The following is a 16,389-nucleotide window of genomic DNA, read 5'->3' on the forward strand; positions in this document are numbered from 1 at the left end:
AAAACTGCAAAGATTGTCATGCCCTTATATAAAGCCGCAGATGCGTGACCCTTTGCACTTGGAGCACTGTGTTCAGTTCTGGTCGCCACATCTCAAAAAGGATATTGAGGAGATAGAAAAAGTGCAGAGAAGGGCAACGAGGATGATTGAGGGACTGGAGCACCTTCCTTATGAGGAGGCTGCAGCGTTTGGGACTCTTGAGTTTGGAGAGGAGACGTCTGAGGGGGGATGTGATTGAAGTCTATAAAATTCTGCATGGGGTAGAAAATGTTGACAGAGAGACATTTTTCTCTCTTTCTCACAATACTAGAACCAGGGGGCATACATTGAAAATGCTGGGGGGAAGAATTAAGACTAATAAAAGGAAACACTTCTTCTTCACGCAACGTGTAATTGGTGTTTGGAATATGCTGCCACAGGAGGTGGTGATGGCCACTAACCTGGATAGCTTTAAAAGGGGCTTGGACAGATTTATGGAGGAGAAGTCAATCTACGGCTACCAATCTGGATCCTCTTTGATCTGAGGTTGTAAATGCCTTAACAGTCCAGGTGCTCGGGAGCAACAGCCGCAGAAGGCCATTGCGTTCACATCCTGCATGTGAGCTCCCAAAGGCACATGGTGGGCTACTGCGAGTAGCAGAGAGCTGGACTAGATGGACTCTGGTCTGATCCAGCAGGCTAGTTCTTATGTTCTTATGTTCCAAAGAAGAATGGCCACCCACATTCAATGGTAGCTACACTCACAGGCCCAGGATCTAGAACCTCTGACATGTTCCCTTCCCTAAAAAACAGGAGTTTTCTGTCTGGGCTGAGGTCGCGATTAATTACAAAATCCCAGGAGACCTTTGGCCAAACCACAAACCACAAAAAAATCAATTAAGCAGGTTCAAAAGCCTTCACTTAATAAACTGTTGCCATGAAACATATTGGCAATTACCGAGTTGAACATTATGAACATCAGGAAAAAATCGGGAGAGGGGAGGGTTGCCGAGAAAGAACCGAAAAGATCCCAGAGAAGTTATTTAAGTGCCATATTATTTATGGAACCTGTTCTCCAGAAAAAAAGATACTCGGTGATTCACATTCAGATGACACATTTCTGAAAACAGAACAAGAACAAATAAGCTGTTAAGACTCCCTGACCGGACGACGTTTATTGTCCTGACAACTTTGGGCAGTGCTAACTTCGCACCTAGAAAACCTGCGATCTGTTGGGAGCGGTGAGGGGGGGACCTCTGACAACCAAACACAGATGGAGAAAACTGATTCTCGCCTGCATCATTTGTTTGTTTTTTTTACCTCGTGAAGGGTGAGATGTTTGCCGTCTTTCCTTTTCGAGTCAAACCGGCCGTAGATGGCACTGTACTTCCTGATCTCCTCCTCTTTGCGAGGGTCCTCGTCGCTCATCTCAAAAATGTGCCCCACCATCTTGGCCAGTTTCTTATTTATTTTCAGCAGCTCTTTGACTTCGTTCAAGTCGCTCGTGGGGAGGGTGTGGACCAGCCGCTCAACGCACTCGGTGACCGACAGAGCTGCCGCCATGTCCAAGGTTTCTGGGGTTTCCTTTGGTGAGGATGGAGAGATTGGGGAGAGACTCTGTTCGCTCTCGGTGGCGTGGTGGCCAGGCCACAGTCTCTGTTCGCTGCCGCTCTGCAGCGGCAACGTTCCCACCCCGTCAGACTTGCCCGTGCTCTGAATGCACGAGGTCGCAGCACATTTTGGAATCTTCAAGTGAGGGTCGCGGGTATTACTATTCCTTTCGTAACTATTGCATGATATTCCCAACCAAGCAGGAGAGCCTTCCGGTAACTTATATATTGGAATGCTACTGACCGGTAAAGAAGTAAGGGGCTGGTTAAAAAGGCCTGGATTTGTGACCCAGTCTCTCAAAGCTTTCTGAAGTCTCCGGACGTGAAGGGGTTTGCTAGCCATGCCGACAAGGGCCATGATTTCGAGAAACTCCTCTTCCCCCGCCTCGCATAACTGCTGAACGTCATCCCCTCCCTGCTGTATAAAGGCATCGAAGTAGAACAAGAGATTGGCTTTCTGCAGGATGCGGTAGAGTTGCAACTCTCCAAGGGTTCTAGGTAATGCTGCGGCCATTGTGGACGGAACACCCTGAGAAAGCAGAAAGAGAGCAACAAAATCAGTATCAATTTTCGGGGGGGGGGGGGGGGTTCCGACGCCTCTATTTGTTCCAAAGTTTGTTGGGGTTTGATGGAGAGGGAGACTTATTCATGAGCAGGGAAACTTTTCTTTGGATTAGGAAGCCATCCCCAAAACTCCTTTGCCAGTCTTCCGGGTTCTGCATTGTAAAGACTACAGTTTAAAAAATAATTGCGACCCACAAAACCTACCCCTGTCCTCTTTTCACCTCTTTCACCTATTTTTTTAATTGGATGACAAAAATGTTTTTTTTATAAATCAACACACCAAAAAGACAACAATCCCTAAACTTAACTTAGCTTCTCAACCCCAAATTCTCATTTTCATTTTTTAAAAAACTATAGAATTCCCTCCAATAGAGCAACTGGTTAAGAAGAAGAAGAGTTTGGATTTATATCCGCCCCCCCTTCTCTCCTGCAGGAGGCTCAAAGGGGCTTACAATCTCCTTGCCCTTCCCCCCTCACAACAAACACCCTGTGAGGTGGGTGGGGCTGAGAGAGCTCCGAGGAGCTGTGACTAGCCCAAGGTCACCCAGCTGGCGTGTGTGGGAGTGCACAGGCTAATCTGAATTCCCCAGATAAGCCTCCACAGCTCAGGCGGCAGAGCTGGGAATCAAACCCGGTTCCTCCAGATTAGATACACGAGCTCTTAACCTCCTACGCCACTGCTGCTTAAAGAAGTGAATGTCCGCCACCACTGAACGGCATACAATGAAAGCCAACATGCCAACAAGCAATGACACACACTTCATACACATTTATTTTCACAGCAGGCCACAACACATACCATGACATAAAACAATCGATCGATCGATTTCGAATACCTTTAATGGCATATAGATTGTTTAAGATTAGCTTAGCAAGATAATAACAGCCTTTACAACTTTACAATTTCTGACGAGTTAAAATAACACCATTTAAAAATTTAGCCACCGCTTCCAACAGCTCGTAGTTGTGGCTGTTTAAAAGATATATAACCTTCTGTTTATCTGTAATGCCTTCACTTCCATGCAGGGAAGGGGGGGATTATGTGCTTCTTCCTACCTATCTCATAAAAGGGACAATCCAACAGCATATGAGATATCACTGTTTCCACAGGGAACCCATGCCACACGGGCATTTCCTTTTCTTTTATGTGGGATTCCAAGGTGGCGTGCCCTAAGGCTAAAGGAAGAAGGCAGGGCATTACACCTACAAGCTAGAGTGATTGCTCATACTTCACCGGGCCTCAACCAGGAGATAAAGGTACTGGGCTGCAATTAGTCTATCCATAGGTATTCCCAGAGAGATCGGGGAACAGGTTTTATTAGCTTCCTCTAGCATCTGTTGAAACTCTCTGTCAAAAAGTCTCTTCTTGATAGCCCCACAGACCTCCTGCTCTGTTAGCATTAGCAGGTCCTCCAAGGAAATGCCCAACTCATTAAGCATAAAACAATCCATAAGCTTAATACATCTATGACACATCAAAACAAAATCATGTTGGAAACACTGGAACCGTGATGAAATTTCACAGTGTCACGGCAAGCCGATCCTTGGTATTTACAGAGAGGTCTTGGTGGGCGATTTTAATCATTTATGGAAGCATGTACTGTATACTGTATAGCCAGGTTCACAGTGACCGAGGTTCAAAACCCGTTAACACATTAACCCACCGGGTGAATTCCAGTCATCTCGACATAGCTCTGCCTTACCAAATTGGTAGATGTGCTTTAAAAGGAAGGCATACCAATGTTGTGAGGTGGTTATACAATGACCATTGTTTCTGGAGGGAGGACAACATTTAGCCTGAGATCTGAAGATCTTTTCCCAAGCAGATCATAAAAAAGAACATAAGAACATAAGATCAGTCATCCCCTTCTCTCCAAAGTTTTTGACTTCATGGAAAAAAACATGCCGACAAATACTATGAAAGGAAGACGAAATTTTCATACAGCCTTTACCTCTCTGAAGCAACCTTCCCTCATCTACCAACCCAATCAGACATCGCTAGCTGAATCGCTGTATCAACAGAAGTATCAATGGCAGTTCAGACACTATTGTCCTATCTTGACACGACCACTCTCTACGTAACTCCCTCTGAACCTTTGCTCAAATGGAATTCTCTGAGCCCCAAAAGGAACAGTGGGTCATTCCACCACTTTCCCCAACGTGCCTTCAAGAAAAAGAGGCGGGTCCCATTGAACACATGTGTATTTAATGACAGGTATGTGCAGTAATAAAAAGCTTTGTGAACAGGCTATCTTACATTGAGGGTCATCTTCCCTTTAGGCAAATACCATATCCAATGAACTGTCATGTACATGGCTCAACTTTATATTTCCAAGCACCCACAATCATGAGCACCACTGAGTGAGAAGTTGTTTCTCTCATATTCGGAGACTTTGGTCGATTCCACACTTGGGTTATCGACCTAAGTTCGAGCTGCGTTCGACCTAAGTGCTCCGCACAACCACGGGGATCGACGTGGTTTTGTACCAGCTTCGCCCTGTGTAACGGTCCAATTTCCGACTCCAGTTGGGAACTACTACTTTTCAGGAACCAACAGAACTCAGCTCGATTCCAGTAAAGTGCGGAATCTCTGGTGCCAGGAGTCCCCCATTCAGCCAATCACAGCTGAGTGTTTCAGGCATGCGTACAGCTGGCCAATCAAAAAGCATGCCATGCCTCCATTTCCTGTGGCAGTTTTTTTATAGCGATGATATGGGGATAGAGCGGAACATGGCATAGAACAGTATGTCAGGCAGGCGGTGAAGAGGCACAGGATGATTCCAGCCCTCAAGCTGGGATCAAGCGCTGGTTGCAGTGGGAACAACAATGGCCGACCTAGGTCAGCGAGTACCCTTCTCAGGGAACTGGAATTGAACCCTATTTACTACGTGTCTTAGATAAGCCCTTTGACAGAGGTATCTGCCTTCAGGATCAAAGCTTGGAGGAGGTGGAGTTCGGATTTATACCATGCCTTTCTCCCCAGTAAGGAGTCTCAAAGTGGTTTACAAACCCCTCCCCTTCCTCTCCCCACAACAGGCACCTTGTGAGGTAGGTGGGGCCGAGAGAATTCTGAGGGAACTGTTGACTGGCCCAAGGTCACCCAATAGAAATGTAGGAGCAATAAAACAAATCTGGTTCACCAGATAAGAGTCCTCAGCGCATGTGGAGGAGTGAGGAATCAAACCCAGTTGTCCAGATAAGAGCTCACCTGCTCTTAACCACTATACCACGCTGGCTCTCAGGATGGGAGGCAGCATAATACATCCTGACCTCATGAGATCGTGGAAGCCAAGCAGGGTCAATGCTCGGAAGGGAGGATCTAAAGAGGAAGGCCACAACCAATCCACTCTGATTCTCATTTGCCTTGAAAGCCCTTTGATATAGTCACTCAAAGATGGGGCACCTGCAAAATTACAAAATAACCATCCCAATGGCCTCCATATTCCAATTTTGTACCCGCAAAGAGAGAGAAAACTGTTCAAAGCATATTGCTAGCTTTTCCAAGACAGCTTGCTGCGAATAATATGCTTCCAATGTTCGATCTGCTGCTTAAATCGGATCCTGTGAGATAACAGCTAACCTATCAATTACTTCGGTACCAGCTCAAGTTCACTCAAACAATTAACCAACACTTTTGGGTTCAACAATTTTAAATTACAGAATGGGGGCTTAATTCCAGAAATGAAGTTTTGGGTCCCGATGATCTTTTAACACTTAACAGAATCTTTAAGCAGAATCTTTAAGCAGCAGCAGCAGCAGCATCTTTAAGGAGCAGCAGTGGCGTAGGAGGTTAAGAGCTCGTGTATCTAATCTGGAGGAACCGGGTTTGATTCCCAGCTCTGCCGCCTGAGCTGTGGAGGCTTATCTGGGGAATTCAGATTAGCCTGTACACTCCCACCGCCAGCTGGGTGACCTTGGGCTAGTCACAGCTTCGGGCCTCTCTGAGCCCCACCTACCTCACAGGGTGTTTGTTGTGAGGGGGGAAGGCAAGGAGATTGTAAGCCCCTTTGAGTCTCCTGCAGGAGAGAAAGGGGGGGATAGAAGTCCAAACTCTTCTTCAAACTCTTCTTCTGTGACAGTTACATCTTGCAGTTATTAAACCGTCAAACTGAGAAATATTTTACAATAGATGTACAGCCACAAGCGGATCAAACTAAACTTCAGGAAAGTGTTTTAAAAACAAGCTGCAATCTCTCCCTCCCCTATCCCCGAAATCCTACAAAGTCTAGATATGCCAATACATGTAATTAGAAAGATAGGAGCGAGTTAAATCAAGCCCTATGTGTTAATGTGTACAATTGTAAGTGTCGCACCTGACGATGTACAGAAGACATTCTGTGAGATTGAACATGAATGTCTCCAAGATCACATCTAATCTCACATCCCAGTAACAAAAGGGGGGGGGGGGGGCAAAAGTTGAAATATTGTAATTTTAAAAAGATGCAATAGCCCAGAATAAATTCAGAGCTCATCAGTTAAAATTTCTATTTACAAATTAAAATTAAACAGAACCGTCAACAGCTTCTGAACTGGAGATGTATGTGCTGGACAGCTGCTTCCAGTCAGAGTCGGCAATACTGACTTTGATGGACCAAGACAAATCCATGGGTTCACTTTCGGCTTTACGCCTTTCTCCTTCATCTGCCATCTTAAAAACATCTTTCCAAATTGACACCAGTTACAGTCGCAAGACTTGTGTCCGAGAGAACACGATTAACGAAGAGCTGTCAAGTTTCCGGGCACCAGCCCAACGGTGCAAAACATTTTAATGTGCAATCGCCCTCCAAGATTTTGTGGGTTTTGGACCACCCTCACCCCTTCAAAACCAGATGCTCCCCTTCAAGGCTAGCTGCTGACCTTTTACTCAAAGCAGAAAGAACCATAGAGTTGGAAGAGACCACAAGGGACGTTGAGTCCAACCCCCTCCCACCGAAACAAGGAGAAGGCAACTGGATAGGAGAGGATGGAGGAGAACCAGCTGAACAACACTCGAAGTATGAGGTAAATAACCAGCTAATAGGAGAGCAGCAGTGGGGTAGTGGTTGAGAGCAGGTGCATTCTAATCTGGAGGAACCGGGTTTGATTCCCCGCTCTGCCGCCTGAGCTGTGGAGGCTTATCTGGGGAATTCAGATTAGCCTGTACACTCCCACACACGCCAGCTGGGTGACCTTGGGCTATACCAGGGGTCTGCAACCTGGGGCTCTCCGGATGTTCATGGACTACAATTCCCATCAGACCCTGCTAGCATGGCCAATTGGCCATGCTGGCAGGGGCTGATGGGAATTGTAGTGCATTGTAGTCCAATTGGCCGTGCTGGCAGGGGCTGAATTGTAGTACATTGTAGTCCAATTGGCCGTGCTGGCAGGGGCTGATGGGATTTGTAGTTCATGAACATCTGGAGAGCCGCAGGTTGCAGACCCCTGGGCTAGTCACAGCTTCTCGGAGCTCTCTCAGCCCCAACTACCTCACAGGGTGTTTGTTGTGAGGGGGGAAGGGCAAGGAGATTGTAAGCCCCTTTGAGTCTCTTATAGGAGAGAAAGGGGGGGATATAGATCCAAACTCTTCTTCTTCTTCTAAATAACCAGCTAATAAACAACCAGCTAATATGGCAGAGTGCCAGTAGGACTCCTCAAGAGGGAGAGAGTCACAACTTGATGAATCAAACTTCCAAAGGATGGAGCAAAGACCACCTGCCGCATCCACCTCAGACATTAGAACGACTTTGTTCAAATAACCCAGAGGCCACAACACGACGGTCAGAAACGCCAAGCTGTGGAGTGGCAAACCAAAAAGGGAACGTCAGCTTTTCCACGTGACGCCTGGACTGGTGGGCCAAAAGCAAGCGCTCCACGCGACAACCTGCAAACAGCTTCCTATTGGCAGAGCAGCCTCTATAACCGCTATAAGTTTTAAGGGTTTGTATATTTTAATTGGGGCTATTCGATTTGTTTTATTGTATCGTTATCTGTTGTGTACACCGCCCTGAGCCCTCCGGGGGTAGGGCGGTTTATCAAATCGAATGAATGAATGAATGAATGAATGAATGAATGAATGAATGAATGAATGAATGAATGAATGAATGAATGAATGAATAACCGCACAAGATGCAGGTCCGTGTGCCAAGGGACGGTTCGCAAATGTGTAAGGTTGTTTTAGTAATTTATTGACAGCAGGGCATTTCCTGGGAAGGGGAGAAGAGGGAAACATTTGGAACGGAGAGACCGTTTTGCCGAATGGATCCAGCAAAATTGATCAGGGCCCAGGGACAGTTTCTTTTTAATCACCTCTAGCAAAATGCTCAGGAAGGGAAGCGGTTCAGCCATGCGGCGGGGAGCCATCCAAGTTGGGAATAATGGAGAGGAGAAACTCTGTAAATTAACTCAGCAAAGCACTATGATCCTTCTCAGTAGCTCCTCCCCCCACACGCACAACCAGTCCTTAAACTGCTTTTTAAACTCTCCCAAAAGCTTGGGGGGGGGGGATCACACTCTTGGGAGGGGGGGAATCAAGCCTTCGTTCATACAAAATTGAAACCGTGTAGGAAGGACCATTTGAATAAGAGATGTGCGGAATCCCAACCGGTGCCTGGGGAAAAAATAACCTCTTCAAGACCAACCGAGTTTTATTCTTGGTGTCAGTGTTCGTGTGCACGCCTACACCCAGAATAAAACTCTGTCCGTCTTAAAGGTGCCCTGGACTCAAAACATTTTCTTTATTTGCTTGTTTTATTAAATGTGATCCAAGCACTTTACCCCGGCACAAAGCTGGGCTCAGGGTGGTCAACCATTAAAATAATTTCGGTACAAGTTTCACAACAATAAAATCAGTCCATGCTACCCTGTTTCCCCGAATATAAGACATCCCCGGAAAATAAGACGTGGTAGAGGTTTTGCTGAAGTGCGAAATATAAGGCATCCCCCCAAAGTAAGACGTAGCAAAGTTTTTGTTTGGAAGCATGCCTGACAAACAGAATACAGAAATATAAGACATCCCCTGAAAATAAGACATAGCACATCTTTGGGAGCAAAAATTAATATAAGACACTGTCTTAAAATATAAGACACTGTATCTTTATATTAGGGAAACTTCTGGTATCTCTTTCAAAACGTGTTATGTTCACTCATACCTAATTCGCTAAGCCAATGCATGAAACTCCCAGACAAGACGATTTCCCAATTCCTAATCTCTCTCGCCCAATCTAAATTTATCTTAATAAAGGGGAAGGAAGAATATTTTTTTTTAAAAAAAAACCACAGCCAGGATAGGGAAGAAGAGTTTGGGGGGCTGGAAGGGTTTGGGGTTTTCTGCTACCCATCTGGATCTTAGTCCCAGCTAACATACAAAGTCGTACTAAAAAATAATAATAATTGTTGGGGCGGGAACCGAGTTGGAGGGAAAACAATCCTGAAATTGATTTCAGTTGGTAGATTGCTCAAGTTTGACAAGTGGAGCTAGAGAAATTCCAGACCCCTCCCTATTTTGAAGATGACAGCTAAGGAATATTTTTTTTTCCTGTCCCGAGAAGGAAGGAACGTCACCTCTTGGAAGGGGTCCGTCATCCTCGCATGCACAGAAAGAGGGGCGCATAATTACTTGGCCCTCACAAAAGCAATTTGTTCCGAGCCTAACTTACCCGACGGCTCTGAGACCTGCAAGAACGAGAGGAACTTGGCTGGACTCAGAGAACTATTCTCATCGCGGCGAAGCTGGCGTTCTTTGTTTTGCTTTACATCCTTTCGCCGGGTCAGAAGGGAGGTGAGAAATCTTGAAGGCGTCCATTCCTATCCGTCTGGGATGAAGGGAAACCGAAGGCTGTGGAGTGAAGGTTACAGGGAGGGGGTTTGGCTGTTGTGATGTGGCTTCCATGTGGGCGAAGAACTAGAGAGAAATCTCGGCGTGGGCGGCAGGGGTGGGATGGAAAAGTGTTAACCAGTTCTTCCCTGGATTCTGGGCGGAGGACAAGGGTATTATAAGTGAAATATGGTCCTCTCGAAAGGCACGGCGTGTGCCATTCTTTACCATCTCAATTCTGCAATAAATCTCTACCGGCCGGCACTTCGCATCTCTCCCTCCCCTTGGAGGCTAAGATGAAATGCCCACCTTGCTGTGGCTTAGGATAAATACTTTTGCATCGCTGCAAGTGGGACGTTTCCACACATACAAGTCAGCATTTAGCTTTTCCCGAATCGGGCTGTAATATGGATTTCCACGGTGGGAGAAAGGACAGAAGACAAAGAATTGATTTTAGAGGTCTTCCCGTGTTCGCAAGGATGTCCGTCGGCTTGCCGGCCCCCCAGCCCTAGTTCCATTTTTAATTTGGCCACGCTTTTCGTTCCCCTTTCTATTCAGAGCTCAACACGCACGCTTGCAGGAAAACTTGGGTGAGGGCAGCAAGCTCCAAAGGCATGATTGGAGGGCAGGAACGCAAACGCCCTACCTACACAAACTTTCTCCTATATACCTGCGACAGGAAGTTAAGTTAACTGCAAGAGAAATTTAGGGCAACCGTGGGCTTTGAGAATCGGTGCCTGCTTCCTGGTACCGTAACAGCACGAGAACGGCGATCAAAAGCTTTTAATTACAAGCATTATTACGCAGAGATCATTTTTACACTAATGGGACTTTATATAGCCAAGTCCTCCACAGAGCACACTTTTAAATATTTAGTGAAGGGGGAAAGGCAGGGATAGGAATCAAAACCTATTATTATTACTATCTGCACTGCCCTTTAATATTGTCTTTGAGCATGTTTACCTAACTGCTGTTTTCTCAAAAAGAAACCTCCGCTCCGAAATCAAGCCAGCAACTTTTCTAACAGCTTCAAGGTTTTTAAAAGATTATTTCAACAGTGCTAGTTATGCAGAGGCACAACGCAATTCGACGCAGAGTTAATCCAGCCTAACCCCACCGAAATCAATGAGCTTAGAACGGAGTAACTCTTCTTACAGTCGCGCTGTTCACCAGCTAACATTCGCCCCGATATTATTGAAAAGAAGCCTTTACGTTCTTTAATATTCCAGTATTAGATATCACAATATAGGATTGCTTTGGATCAAGCTGGATAGTACGTGTTGAATCTAGCAAATAAATTGTCAGCAGCACAGTGCCCAATTCCTTTGCCAACAGGAAAAAGGGTCAAAAACTTAACCTCAGTACCAGAGGAAAAGAACCAAAAGGTTAAGATAAAACCGGGCCTTTTAAAATGGACACTGCTATGTAGCAAAAATACAAATGCGTTTATTCAAAATAAAATAAAAACATCATAGTAAAAGGACCTAAATTGGCTCCCAAACATACATCAGATTCCTCTTCATCAAATTCCTTGGCTCAGCAACCACTTTAACAGAAATTATGTCCATGTAAATTGAAGGCACACTTACTGTTCAGCAAGAACTGTTAAAACGGATCGGGTTATTTCCAAATTTAGGATCCAGGGGGAGGGGGGCAAGCAAACCATTTCCCTTCTGAGCCAAAACACAACAACAACAACAACAACCACTCACACACACACACACACACACACACACACACACACACACACACACACACACACAAAAGCAGGTCTGTTTTCTAAAAGGTTTGCAGAGCAAGATGCAGCAATTTTTAATTTATTTTTTTTGCAAACTGCGAAATAAATTCCGGGGAGGAAATGAGTTTGGATCTTCAAAGAATGACAGGTATGGATTGCAGATGCTCCAATTCGAATTTATCAAGGCAACCCGCCAACTCCTCTAAATTATGGCATCACAGAGTTGGAAGGGGCCGTCAAGGTCATCTAGTCCAACCCCCTGCTCAATGCAGAAGCAGCCTAGAGCATCCCAGGGAAGTGTTTGTCTAGACCCGGCTTAAAGACTGCCAGTAAAGGGGAGCTCACGAACCTTTGGCACTCCAGATGTTATGGACTACAATTCCCATCAGCCCCTGCCAGCATGGTCAATTGGCCATGCTGGCAGGGGCTGATGGGAATTGTAGTCCATAACATCTGGAGTGCCAAAGGTTCGCCACCACGGCTATAGGGACATGGGGTAACCCATGTCCCTCAGTATACATACTAGGTTAAAGTTACGTGGGGTGACAGCACATTATTCTGCAGCCGCCCATGAGCTATTGCAATCCACCGCCTCCCTGCAGGCCAGCTCAGGAGCCAACCTGCAGGGAGGCAGGGGCAAGGTTCGGTGGCAGGTGGCCGTGGTGCCCGCCTAGGTCAACCACGGCCACTGAGCCCTGCCCCCCCGAGTGCCCCCGGCCTCCGTGCAGGCCGGCTTTTGCCCTCCCCAGGCCCTGGGGACAGCAGGAGCCGGGTCTACAGCAGAATGGGGCACGGGCGCTTGGGGCTGGGACACCATTCCCCCACCCCCAATACGCCTCTGCTGAACTTCTCCAGCCGTAATTTCAGCCCATTACTGAGAATCCCCTCCTCTGCTGCCAGCAGGTACGGCTCCGTGCCTTCCTCCGACACACTTTATATTTTGATAGCGCCCCTTGAGCACCTGGCAGAGGAGGAACCACCTTTTGATGCTATCTGCGCTATCATGCGCTACGATCCGATCTAAGTAAAGATTCTCCTCTTGACATTTAAAAAATATTTAGGGCAGCTGACTGATCAGCTACTGTCTAATGACAGGCACTGGCCTCTCCTTCCTCCTCTTCCGGAGAATTCCTCCTCTTCCGGCCGGCTGAAATGGGTAAGGAAAGCGCCACCACGGTTGCGGTGCAATCTTATAAATAAGAACTCTTTCCCTTTTACAATCCGAAAACCACCATCGCCGGTTTTTTAACTGGGGGGGGGGGGGTGTCCTCCCAAAATATTGAGCCAGCTACGGTTCCAGTAAGGGCGTGACTTCAAAGTATGCAGAGCATACTCTGCCGCACACAACCGTATATGCTGGAAATAAAGCCCCCAAAAGTCTTTAAAAACCATCTTTCAATTTGTTCAAACAACATAATTGTGGCCGTGCACACCACTCTCAAGAAACATGGGTTATCCAGTGTGGTGTAGTGGTTCCGAATGTCACGCTACTGTCTGAGAGACCTGGATTCGAATCCTCAGTGTGCCACAGAAGCTCGCTTGGCGAGACGGGCACAGTCTCTCAGCTCGACCTACCCCACACGGCTGTTGTGAGGATAACAGGAGGCAAACACTGGGTCCCCATGAAGAAGAAGAAGAAGAAGAAGAAGAAGAGGAAGAGGAGTTTGGATTTATATCCCCCCTTTCTCTCCTGTAGGAGACTCAAAAGGGCTTACAATCTCCTTTCCCTTCCTCCCTCACAACAAACACCCTGTGAGGTAGGTGGGGCTGAAGGGGAAGCTCCAAGAAGCTGTGACTAGCCCAAGGTCACCCAGCTGGCGTGTGTGGGAGTGCACAGGCTAATCTGAATTCCCCAGAGAAGCCTCCACAGCTCAGGAGGCAGAGCTGGGAATCAAACCCAGTTCCTCCAGATTAGATACACAAGCTCTTAACCTCCTACGCCACTGCTGCTGAGGGGAAAAGGCAGGGTGCAAATGAATTAATACCAATAAATCAAGTTCAGCTCCCCAACATCTTTTTTTTTTTAGAGATCAGCAGCTCTCACTGGTGGATCCAGTAGATCAGCGACTGCATGGAAATCGCAGCCCACTCGAGGGGAAGGACTCATGGGGGAGGGCCCCTCCCGTTCCCCTTCCCACACTATTTCCTCTTTCCTTTCTCCTGACAGTCCCCATACCATCTCCCTTTCCCCTGCTTCATTCTCTCCTTCCGAGCCAGCTACTGCCCAAGCTTTCATCTGCCCGCCATCTTCAGCTACATTTCTCGTGCGGATACTTTATTCCCACCCAGCCCTCCTCCACAGTTGGAACCAAAGCGACTGACGTGGTTTCACTTTCCTCTCCACAATGACCCAGCGAGGTAGTTTAGGCTAAAAACACACAACCGGCCCAGCACGCTTCCACAGCCAGGTGGGGCTTAGCCCGGGAGGTTGGACGGACTTGATGGCCTGTATGGCCTTTTCCAACTCTAGGATGCTATAACAGTGATGGCGAACCTTTTCGAGGCCAAGTGCCCAAACTGCAACCCCAAACCCACTTATTTATCGCAAAGTGCCAACATGGCCATTGAACCTGAATACTGAGGTTTTCGTTTAGAAAAAACAGTTGGCTCCGAGGTCCACGTTACTCAGGAGTAAGCTTGGTGAAGCGACCGTGCAATGCTTCCAATAGGTGAATCATGACCCTAGAAGGGTTTACTCAGAAGCAAGCCCCATTGCCAGCAACCGAGCTTACTCCCAGGTAAAGGATCGTACCCAGGCTAGCCTATATGTGTGTGTGGGGGGTGATTTTCCACCCCCCACCCACATGATGAACTCTGTGCACGCGTGCCCACAGAAAGGGCTCTGAGTGTCACCTCTGGCACCCGTGCCATAGGTTCGCCACCGCTGTGCTATAACTTAGAGAAGTTGGTGGGCTGCCTTGAGAGAGTCAAACCAGAGCAGCTGCAGCCCATATCTGTCCTTCTTGGAAGATTCGAACTCATGTCCTCCCCAGAATTTCTTGCATAGGCTCTATGGTTCTATGTCAGGGGTAGGGAACCTGCGGCTCTCCAGATGTTCAGGAACTACAATTCCCATCAGCCTCTGTCAGCATGGCCAATTGGCCATGCTGGTGAAAACTGATAAATTAATTCAAACCTCAGGAAAGCTTTGATTCTATTCCTATCAATAGACGTGGGTGTGGCAGGTGGGTGGGGGTGGGGTAGGATTGACAGATCCAGCTTTCGAAACTCCTGGAGATTTGGGGATGGCGCCTGGGGGGGGGGGGCAATGGCACAGTGCCCCCCCCCCTTCCTCCAAAAGCATCCATTTCCTCCAGGGAAACTGCTCTGTGCAGTCTGGGGGTGAGCTGCGGCTCCCCAGGTCCCACCTGGAGGCTGGCATCCCAACACCCCAACCCCTCTGGCCCCACCCCATGCAAGGGAGCCGCGATCCTCGCCTCCCGCGCGCTTCCCAACCCCTGTTTTTGCGCGCCGGATCCCTCCGGGGCACACCCCCGCAGCCGCCCGCCCGCGCCTTCCGGCGATCTCCGCTCCCAGCAGCCGCCCCTCCCGGCCCTCGACCCGCGGCGCGCTCCGAGCCCAGCCGGCGAGCCCCTCTCCAAACCGGGCAGGGGGTGGGGGGGGGGGCGCACGGGCGCGCGCCTCGCCCTTTCCCCACGCGCTGCACTGCCCACCCCCCCGCCGCTCCAAGCGTCGCACGAGTTTCTCTCGACACGGGTCCTCCGCAGCCGCCGCACGTCGGAATGCGCCCCCACCCCCCCAAAAAAACCCCGCCAGTGGGTTCCAAAGCCCCGCTGGAGCGACCCCGCTCCCCCCAAGGGGGCGCGCCGCGGAGCCCTCGGGAGAGGAGCAAACTTTCCGGCTCCGGACTCCGCGCCGCCCTTCTGCACGCCCCCGGCAACCGAGCAGTCGGGGGCTTCCTCGAGAGGAAGCCCCCCCCGGGGCGCGCGCGGAGAGCTTGTCCGGAGCGCGCCCCACCCCCGGGTCCAGCCCCTCCGGCCGGGGCTGGCTTCCTCCGGAGGAGCCCCCAAGTGACGACGGAGCAGGGCCGGCGCGGGAGGGAGGGAGATGGGGGGGGGGGGCGCCTGACTTACTTGCGCGGCTTTGGCGCGGCGGCTGCCGGCCGGGCTGCACCTCTCCGTGGCCCGTCCGCCCCCGAGGGCGCCACTGGGCAGCGGCAGCGGCGGCAGCAGCAGCAGGGGGCGGGGGGGCGGGCGCTTCTTCTTCTTCCTCCTCCTCCTCCTCCTCCGCCGCCGCCGCCTCCTTCCTTTCCCTTCCCCTCTCCTCCCCGCTCCTCCGCCGCACATCCAGGGCCTCCTCCCGCGCCGTCACATGGGGAGATCCCGAGCCCGCGTGACGCACAGCCTGGCGGGGGTGGCTCAGGCCGGAGGCCGCTGCGGCTTGGCCCGCTGCCCTCCCGCCCGCCCGCCCCCGCCCGGCTCCCGAGGAGCCCTGGCGGAGCCCAGCCCTCCGGAGGCCGAGAGCTCCGCCAGGTGCCGCCGCGTACCTGGTCAAACGAACCTGGAATCTGGCCCAGCGTTTCCTTGCACCGCGCTTCCCTCCTCGCTTACTCCCGAGGAAGCGCACCGAGAGGGCCTCTGCCCCCCCCCCCCCCTTCGCCGAACGCAGTAGCTGGAGTAAATGTACGCGGACTGGATGAAAGAAGCTGGAGTCAATGAGGAGCTAGGGGAGAAAAAGGGCTCATT

General features: G+C 49.4%; 1 protein-coding gene across 1 annotated transcript in view; it reads right to left on the bottom strand.

Annotated features, from left to right (window-relative positions):
- NAB1 (NGFI-A binding protein 1) overlaps nucleotides 1-16,122 on the bottom strand; it is a 33,635-nt gene extending 17,513 nt beyond the window's left edge. The window contains exons 1-2 of the mRNA XM_048483697.1: nucleotides 15,778-16,122; nucleotides 1,300-2,118 (exon numbers count right to left, since the gene is read on the bottom strand). Coding sequence (XP_048339654.1) covers nucleotides 1,300-2,118; nucleotides 15,778-15,990 — 1,032 coding nt within the window. The 5' untranslated portion in view covers nucleotides 15,991-16,122. The remainder of the gene's footprint in view (nucleotides 1-1,299; nucleotides 2,119-15,777) is intronic.
- Nucleotides 16,123-16,389: the final 267 nt, after the last annotated feature.

The sequence above is a fragment of the Sphaerodactylus townsendi genome, linkage group LG02, assembly GCF_021028975.2.
Source record: "Sphaerodactylus townsendi isolate TG3544 linkage group LG02, MPM_Stown_v2.3, whole genome shotgun sequence".
NCBI classification, from domain to species: Eukaryota; Metazoa; Chordata; class Lepidosauria; order Squamata; family Sphaerodactylidae; genus Sphaerodactylus; species Sphaerodactylus townsendi.